General features: G+C 50.7%; 1 protein-coding gene across 1 annotated transcript; it reads left to right on the top strand.

Moving 5' to 3' along the window:
• Positions 1 to 267: 267 nt before the first annotated feature.
• Sall3 (spalt like transcription factor 3) lies at positions 268 to 9,039 on the top strand. The gene is made up of 4 exons (XM_055628029.1): positions 268 to 334; positions 3,738 to 6,626; positions 6,843 to 7,183; positions 8,550 to 9,039. Exons 1-4 carry the CDS (start codon positions 295 to 297, stop codon positions 8,979 to 8,981), a joined length of 3,702 nt encoding a protein of 1,233 aa, XP_055484004.1. The 5' UTR covers positions 268 to 294; the 3' UTR covers positions 8,982 to 9,039.
• Positions 9,040 to 9,643: the final 604 nt, after the last annotated feature.

The following is a 9,643-nucleotide window of genomic DNA, read 5'->3' as shown; positions in this document are numbered from 1 at the left end:
TGTAAGCTTAAGTGAAACATGGTTAAATAATATAATCCTGGCTTTACAAGATGGCAGAGTTAAAGGATATTAGCAGCAATGTGATAAAATTATAAAGTGCAGCCAGAGCATCCATCTGGGCTTTCTTCTGTGGAAAACAAATAATAACTTGTTTTCAACTTCGCACGTAGACACTGTGATACATGCCTGTAGTCAAAAGCAGGTTGTAATTTAATTTCTCTCACACTCTGCAGAATGCATCAGAGGTCAGCACGTGTGATCAGTGACTCCAAAGAGTCCTGTCCGTAGGAAAGCATGCTATGTTCAGATCCCTGGCCATCAGTTCGGTTAAAAGGTATTTTGTTGCTTAAAAACATTTCAAATACAGACAAGTTCAGCTCCACAGAGGGAACATTAGTCTTTTATTTGTATTTGTGCTTATCTTAATAAATTTCTGCTTATCTCCAACTTCTATAAAAGAGATCTAGTTACATTCAAATTTAGAAAAAACAGCTCTTGCTTGAGCATGAGCCTGAAATGCCTGCGTTACTGGCATTTTAAACAGACCCCAGCAGAAATGTTAAGTGGCAATTCTCATTTATTTGCCCCAGATAAAAAATGCAAATCATATTGAAGAATCCTCCCCCACATACACTAACTGTAGTTTTTAAGATCACTCTTTTGCCAAAAGTGAAATTCATGATGAAGCCTGGCTCATAAGCAAATTGTTGCCAGGCTTGTTTCCTTAGGCTCATTAACATAAAGAACTGTTAACAGGTCCAAAGGGTCAGAGTGCCTTTTCCTTACAATTTCCTCCTTCCATTTGGAGTATAGGTGGAAGAACATTTTACTTTGAACAAAATATCTTATGTTGAGCTAATTGTCACTTAAGATTGCATTAAACAAAATGACATTATTTGGTAGAACATGTTCAAACATTCCATGCACACTTTGTACAGCTAAGAAACATTTGTAATTTAGCAGCCCTTGAAATGGAGGAAAAAAAAAATGAAATTACCTGAGGGATCCTTTCTCAGCTTCAATGCATTTGGAAGTGAACCCTAAAAACACTTAACACATGAAAAAAAAATAATGGGGGTATAAAAATGCAAATCTTTAAGGTAAATAGAGAATTGTTTGGATTGAGACCCCTTTGAAAAGCATGGGGTCCCGTGTCACAGTGCTCCACTTTGTTACAGGAAAATCTGGGAAATGTTCATTTGTGAAGGCATAACTTACAGTATTGCAGTTAATCCTTACCACACTGAGTGCACTCTAAATGATCTCAAAGTCAACCCACCTTTAAGCATTTTCTGAATGAATTCTTCCTAGTGCATACCTAATATAAAGAAAATGTATTCTTTCAGTAAGATACTTTTGGTTTTGATACTTAAGGTGCCTATACCTTCAGTTTTGCGCATACTGTACATTTTTATCTCCTTCAAGGAGGTGCATGTCGATAATATTTCAAGGCACTAGCAATTTTTAATTTGTTGGCATTTTCTTTTTTAGAAAGTACTAAAATTATAGTTTTTATATCATAGCTTTACATGTTGGAAAGCAACTTCTCATAGCCAGCTTCTGCTAAGTTATTTCTGTGCATCTATTTTACTGCTTAATGCAAATGAGCTCTTTAATGTCACTTAGGTGTGTGTAAACATAATGTGTATAATGTATATATATGGTTTTGAGGAACATCATGTAATTAATTTAAAAAATCATAAATTAAAAATATTGACAATTTGTTAAAATTTTTAAAATTAAGCTACTGGAATTTTGAAGAGCTCATTGTTTGTTTCTATTGAATGATTAAAAAATTCTAACCTTCCCCGAATTCCTGTCCCATAACCTTAAGCAGGTTTGCAGTTAGTTTGCATACATTTAGGAAAGTTGAGCATGAAGTATTTGCTTTGCTAATGTGCCTATCTGCTGTATACATCGGTTGTGTCTTTGCTCCTAGCTACCCTCAACCTCATTACAGATACTATTACCCTCCTTCCCCCACGCAGTAATGAGCCTGACTGCAGCAGCCTGATCTTCGCACTGAGTTTAGTTTAAAAGTCTATGGGGTTTATGGGCTGCAGCTCTAAGTTCTTTCCCCTTCAAATGGCTTAGCCAGTTAAGAAAATGCTAATTGAATGCTGCTAATAATTTTTAAAGGCATGTATAAATTACCTGGAAATAATGGCCTCATGGAAAGCAATGGACCAGCCGCAAAAAAAATATATTTATATATTTATTTTATTTTATTTTCCAGAGAAGGAGTGGGGGTTTTCTGGACAAAATTTCCTGGACCAAAAAAAGAAAAATTCTGCTCAATATGGGGCTGAATTAACCTCCCCAACCCCCCCCCCAAATTGTTAAAAAAATTGTTAGAGACTTTTTTTGGCAAGTCCATGTGCTGGTGTTAGAACACCAGTGCCCTTTCAGGATGGGGCTAGAGTTGTTTTGTTCTCTACCTCAACTTTGCACACTTAACAAAGAGCTGACTTGCCTGTGACATTTGCTCTGTTCAGCGGATCTGCTGCTGTCACTCTATTTGCAAGGTGACAAAAACAACAACAGTGGCACCCAGGCTGGCATGCAAACCCAGGCGGCCATGGGGACCACACCCCACCACAGTGACCCAAAAAGCCAGAGCTGGAAGTGTCACTCGGTGTCGATTTCTCCTTCCCGTCCAGCTATTTATTTGATCAGGTGTGAATTAGAGTTGTTCATTAAACACGGTTGTTATTCGCACAAGAGGGTTAGGGGAGACAGAGGAAGTAGCTGCCTACAACAGTAATTAAACATGTGTAACCAATTAGAGGCTTTTCCACGATGGTGCAAGCATATAATTTGCTAAGTCTTTCTATGAGAATAGATGAAAATAGGTACAAAAAGTGTGTCTGACTACAACATTCTCATGTTAAACATGTCAACATCAATGAACCTTAAATATATAATTCCTAGTTTGTTAGCAAACCACTGAACTCTATTGGCTAATCACAATAACATGTAATTTTAAGTTCATTTTGCCAAAGAATATTGCATCTGACAGAGCCGATTAATTGTACTAAACATTTTAGGCCTAGAGTATATTGATAGTCACATGGCAAGTCCTAAAATGCAGAGGCCTCTGCCTTCCGAAAAAGAAGGGAAGAGGACACCACAATTGGGATCTTAAGGAGTGCATATGGTTTCTTTGTTATATTCACAAATCATAGTGTTTAGCCTAAATTTCCTACATGAAGTGAATGCCCATTGATTCAAAAGATTCTGTGGGCTTAGAAATGATAAATCCATGCTCCCGGCCCACACCGCGCAGGCGTCCTGTCAGGTGCGGGTGTGTGGGGAAGGTTAAGGATTAGCTCGGCGATGTTAAGTGAACTCTGGCTGAGGCGTCTCTAATTTTGTTGGAAATGAGGAAGCCCGATGGTAAAGGGGAATCCTAATGAGCCCGTCGAAGGCTGGCTTTGTACCCGACAGACAGGGCGGCTGCGGATTGTATGAAGGCATTGGAAATCGATGTGTTCTATGGAATTTCATTAAGAAGCAGTATCCACAATTGATAGAGCCTCATAATTTGATGGATTGTGCTAAGAAAATGATTAGCTAGCTAGAAAGAGTCATAGAACACACACGCTGGGACGTCAGAAATGTTGAAGTGGGGTAATTTGTACAAAATAAAAAATATTGATTTTACCGATGTGCAAAATTTTGAAATGGAGGGCGGCTGTCTGGCGGAGCCCGGCTGATGTAATCTCTTGGTTTCCTAGGCGTCCCGGGGGACGGAGCGGAGGACGCAGACAGCGGCAGCGAGAGCAGGAGCGGCGGCGAGGAAACCAGCGTGTGCGAGAAGTGCTGCGCAGAGTTCTTCAAGTGGGCGGACTTCCTGCAGCACAAGAAGGCCTGCACCAAGAACCCGCCGGTGCTGATCGTGCACGAAGATGAGCCGGCGCCGCCCTCCGAGGACTTTCCAGAACCTTCTCCCGCCAGCTCGCCCAGCGACCGCGCTGAGAGTGAGGCGGCTGAGGAGGTGGCGCCCTCGGAAGGCAGCGAGGTGAAGGCCGCGACAAAGGAGGCCGAGCCCATGGACGTGGAGGCTTCTGCAGACAAGGGCCCTGCGGGCCCGGGTGTGGCCCCACCGCCACCGCCATTGCCACCGCAGCCGGAGCCTGCGGCCTTCAGCATGCCGAGTACCAACGTGACGCTGGAGACGCTGCTGAGCACCAAGGTGGCCGTGGCACAGTTCTCGCAGGGGGCGCGCGCCGGCGGCACCGCGGGCGCCGGTGGCAGCGTGGGCGCTGTGGCTATCCCCATGATCCTGGAGCAGCTGGTGGCGCTGCAGCAGCAGCAGATCCACCAGCTGCAGCTCATTGAGCAGATCCGCAGCCAGGTGGCCCTGATGAGCCGGCAGCCTGGGCCTCCGCTGAAGCCCTCGGCCAGCGGCCCTGGCACAGCCGCCGTGCAGCTCCAGGGCCTGGCTCCGCACGCGGCCCTCCAGCTCTCCGCCGGGCCCGCCGCCGCCTCTGCCGGCTCAGGCTCCACCCTGCCCGCAGCCTTCGATGGCCCCCAGCACCTGTCGCAGCCTGCGTCTGGCACAAGCACTCCCGGCAGCACCGGTACTGGCCCGGCCGAATCTGGGGCCCACCCAGCCTGCAGCACTGGCCCGGCTCCAGGAGCTGTGGCCGCAGCACCCAGCACAGTGGGCAACTCGGTGCAGCCCCAAAATGCATCTACGCCCCCTGCTCTGGGCCCCGGACCCCTCCTCAGCTCAGCCTCCAATCTGCCAAACCCTCTGCTACCTCAGACTTCGTCCAGCAGCGTCATCTTCCCCAACCCGCTGGTTAGCATTGCTGCCACAGCCAATGCCCTGGACCCCCTGTCGGCCCTTATGAAGCACCGCAAGGGCAAGCCCCCCAATGTGTCAGTGTTCGAGCCCAAGGCCAGTGCCGAGGACCCTTTCTTTAAGCACAAGTGCAGGTTCTGTGCCAAGGTCTTCGGCAGCGACAGCGCCTTGCAGATCCACCTGCGCTCCCACACAGGGGAGCGGCCCTTCAAGTGCAACATCTGCGGGAACCGCTTCTCCACCAAGGGCAACCTGAAGGTCCACTTCCAGAGGCACAAGGAGAAGTACCCCCACATCCAGATGAACCCCTACCCTGTCCCTGAGTACCTCGACAACGTGCCCACCTGCTCCGGGATTCCCTACGGCATGTCCCTGCCCCCAGAGAAGCCGGTGACCACCTGGCTGGACAGCAAGCCAGTGCTGCCCACTGTGCCCACATCAGTAGGGCTGCAGCTACCCCCTACTGTCCCTGGCAACCACAGCTACGCCGACTCCCCTAGCATTACTCCTGTCAGCCGTTCCCCTCAGAGGCCCTCTCCAGCATCCAGCGAATGCACCTCTCTCTCTCCAGGCCTCAACAATACCGAGTCCGGTATCGCGGTGAGGCCCGAGTCGCCCCAGGCGCTCCTTGGTGGGCCTCCGCTCACTAAAACAGAGCCAGTCAGCCTGCCCTGTTCCAGCACTAGGACAGGGGACGCTCCTGTGGTGGGCGGGCAGGTGAGTGGATTGCCCACTTCGGCTGCCACCACCGTCACAGACAGCGCCTGCACGAGCCTTGGCAGCCCTGGCCTTCCGGCCGTTTCTGACCAGTTCAAGGCCCAGTTTCCTTTCGGTGGGCTGCTTGACTCTATGCAAACGTCAGAGACCTCAAAACTGCAGCAGCTGGTGGAGAACATTGACAAGAAGATGACCGACCCCAATCAGTGTGTCATCTGCCACCGCGTGCTGAGCTGCCAGAGCGCACTGAAGATGCACTACAGGACGCACACGGGGGAGAGGCCCTTCAAGTGCAAGATCTGTGGCCGCGCCTTCACCACCAAAGGCAACCTGAAGACGCACTTTGGGGTGCACCGTGCAAAGCCCCCGCTCCGAGTGCAGCACTCCTGCCCCATCTGCCAGAAGAAGTTCACGAACGCCGTGGTGCTGCAGCAGCACATCCGGATGCACATGGGCGGGCAGATCCCAAACACGCCGCTGCCGGAGGGCCTCCAGGAGGCCATGGACGCCGAGCTGCCCTTTGACGAGAAGACTGCGGAGACCCTCAGCAGCTTCGACGATGACATCGATGAGAACTCCATGGAGGAGGAGGAGCCGAAGGACACGGCCAGTGACTCCTCCAAACCGCTCCTTTCCTACTCGGGGTCCTGTCCACCCTCGCCCCCATCGGTCATTTCCAGCATTGCTGCCCTGGAGAATCAGATGAAGATGATAGACTCGGTCATGAACTGCCAGCAGCTGGCCAGCTTGAAATCAGTGGAAAACGGGTCTGGGGAAAGCGACCACTTGAGCAATGACTCCTCCTCTGCGGTGGGTGACCTGGAGAGCCGCAGCGCGGGCAGCCCTGCCCTGTCAGAGTCCTCCTCCTCCCAGGCCCTGTCGCCCGCTCACAGCAACGGTGAGAGCTTCCGTTCCAAGTCTCCGGGTCTCGGCCATCAGGAGGACCCACAGGAGATCCCACTGAAGACTGAAAGGCTGGACAGCCCACCCCCCGGCCCAGGAAACGGAGGTGCCCTGGACCTGACAGCGGGCCATCCCGGCAGGCCACTCATCAAGGAGGAGGCCCCCTTCAGCCTGCTGTTCCTGAGCAGAGAGCGGGGTAAGTGTGCGAGCACTGTGTGTGGTGTCTGTGGCAAGCCCTTTGCTTGCAAAAGCGCGCTGGAAATCCACTACCGCAGCCATACCAAGGAGCGGCCGTTTGTCTGCACGGTCTGCAGGCGAGGCTGCTCCACTATGGGTAACTTAAAGCAGCACTTACTGACACACAAGTTGAGAGAGCTACCTTCTCAGGTGTTTGACCCCAACTTTACTCTAGGTCCCAGCCACAGCACACCCAGCCTGACCTCCAGCCCCGCGCCCACCATGATCAAAATGGAAGTGAACGGTCACAGCAAGGCCATCGCATTGGGTGAGGGCCCAGCCCTACCAGCCGGGGTCCAGGTCCCTACTGGGCCCCAGACAGTGATGAGCCCGGGCCTGGCACCCATGCTGGCCCCCCCACCGCGCCGGACACCCAAGCAGCACAACTGTCAGTCCTGTGGGAAGACCTTCTCCTCAGCCAGTGCCCTGCAGATCCATGAGCGCACCCACACTGGGGAGAAGCCCTTCGGCTGCACCATCTGCGGCAGGGCCTTCACCACCAAGGGCAATCTCAAGGTAAGAGGGTCACAGGTCGAAGGCGGTGGCCAAGCCGCGTGGCACCTGTGGACGGCCCCGGCACCCCTTCTCTAGGCTGCCTGGCAGAGGTTCTGTCTTCACCCTCATGTGTATGTCCTATACAGACTTGTGGAGTGAGTTGTTTGTACTTACACAGTGTGAGTGCGTGTAGTAGGTGCATGTGTATATACATGTGTGTATGAACAGTGCACATGCATGTGCATGGACTCAGAAGATATGCAGCCCACTAAACAGCAGTAAGGGGAGCAGGGATCCATGTTCTGCCGGAGCGGGCGCACGTCTGCATGCTCCTCTGACGGTACTGGCCTGCTCCAGGCCTAGCGTCATGATAGGTGCTTGCTTGGCCCTCAGGCCGAAGACACAAACCTCTTGAATCTGTTAACAAAATCAACTTGGCCCTTAAGCGTTAGCATACAACACAAAGATTTGATTTGCCCTGTGAGGTCTAGAATGTTATAACGCCCATTTGACTGCAGACAGAGCCCCTGGAAGGAACACTGGATGAGAAGTGCCCTCCCCACACACACACCTGAAGCCTGGAGGAAACAGAGGCTCTGTTGTGTCCCTGCTTAAGACCAAGGGCAGCTAAGTGTTCTCTGAAGACAGGCTGCCGGCAGGTGCCGCAGATGCTGCTGGCCTTAGCCAAGGAGACACTGCCTGTCCAGGCCTCAGAAGCCTCTCCAGAGAAAGCCAGCCATCAATACCTGAGGCTCTGTGCTGAGCCAGCACAGACTGAACAGGAGTCTCCTGAGGACCCTGTTGCTCTGGGCGGGCCAGGAGGATCTTAGTGCTCATTTTTTTCCTGTTCGAGAGGAAGCAAGAGAGAGGGACAGTCGAAGACTTCAAGTTTGAGACCTTTTAAAAGTTTGAAAGTGAGCCGGGGAGATAGCTGAGCCTAATCTTGTTGGCGAGTTCCAGGCCAGTAAGAGACCCTATCTGGGGGAGGGGAGAACCATGCTTGAGGAGTAGCACCAGAGGTGGTCCTCTGACCCCCACATGTGCACACTGAGGTGGGGAATGAAGGAAGCGGTGAACAAGTGCCTTTATCCTTAAAGCCGTCATAGTAGTAGTCTCTAGTCTCCAGTAGTCTTGTGGGATTTTTTCTTGATGGGTGTGTATGTTGGTGTCTAACAAGTTTGTTCACTTATGTGCTGGTTTTGCTTTTTATATTCACAGAATGAAACACTGTGCGTATAGTACAAGGTGCTGGGTTTCACCTAACTGCGTTCAGTTGACCCCCGGCTAAGGCTTAGAATGTGGATAACTTGAGACACTGAAAGCAAGACATGGCTGCCTTGCAGTGCCAGGCACCCTTACTCTCGGCTTGTCTCTCTGTCTCCCGCAGGTACACATGGGCACCCACATGTGGAACAACGCACCTGCGAGGCGTGGCCGCCGCCTGTCTGTGGAAAACCCCATGGCCCTGCTCGGTGGGGATGCTCTGAAGTTCTCTGAGATGTTCCAGAAGGACTTGGCAGCTCGGGCAATGAATGTTGACCCGAGCTTTTGGAACCAGTATGCGGCTGCCATCACCAACGGGCTGGCCATGAAGAACAATGAGATTTCTGTCATCCAGAATGGAGGCCTCCCTCAGCTCCCTGTAAGTCTAGGCGGCGGTGCCATCCCGCCTTTGGGCGCCATGGCTAGTGGGGTGGACAAGACACGCACTGGCAGCAGTCCGCCCACTCTCAGCTTGGACAAGGCAAGTTCAGAGACGGCAGCCAGCCGGCCATTCACGAGGTTCATTGAGGAGAACAAGGAAATTGGAATAAACTAGCCCGATACCCTTAAGACTCCATCCTCCTGTTCTGTCCCGAGTCCGCTCCTCACTGATGGAGCATCCGGCTTTGGACCCCACATGCCTAGACTCTCATTAATATTTTACCCGTGACAGAAAATATGTGCACCACATGGCTGCTGTTAGGTGGCCTGGGGAGGGCCGCACGGTACTTCCTTCAGCAGTGGGTTTGACTGTTCTTAAGAACTCTGCAACCTTTTAAGTAAATTGCAGACAAAAGCTTATGTGCTTGGAAAACGGCCTTAGGAACCGAAAAGAGCTGAGACCATATCTACTTCATTTCTCCTAAAACCGAGTGACCCTGTCACGTGGGGGAACGAGGTCCCCTGTGGTAATCCAGTGAGCTGCATTCGGTGGTTTTGTTCAAATTCTGTAGACACTTGAACTCTGTTTTAGGGACCCTTCCTCTTGAAGAAGCAGTTCAGTGCTCCAAATGCTGTGTATTACGACAGTCTCTTCGTCTATAGTATTTATGTTAAGATTATGCGGGTAACAGACAATAAAACAGCCCAACCTTAAAATGAAGATTTTGAATCACAGAATACATCTGGCTATGTGATTTTTTTTTAAAGCAAGATTTGCTTTATTATAAATAAGTGGATTAATTCAACGCAGGCAAAATTGTGACGTTCTATTGGGAA

The sequence above is a fragment of the Psammomys obesus genome, unplaced genomic scaffold (genome assembly GCF_907164565.1).
Source record: "Psammomys obesus unplaced genomic scaffold, mPsaObe1.curated_primary_1811, whole genome shotgun sequence".
Taxonomy (NCBI): Eukaryota; Metazoa; Chordata; class Mammalia; order Rodentia; family Muridae; genus Psammomys; species Psammomys obesus.
The sequence above is the reverse complement of the archived record's forward strand: the minus strand, read 5'-3'. Positions and strand labels throughout refer to the sequence as shown.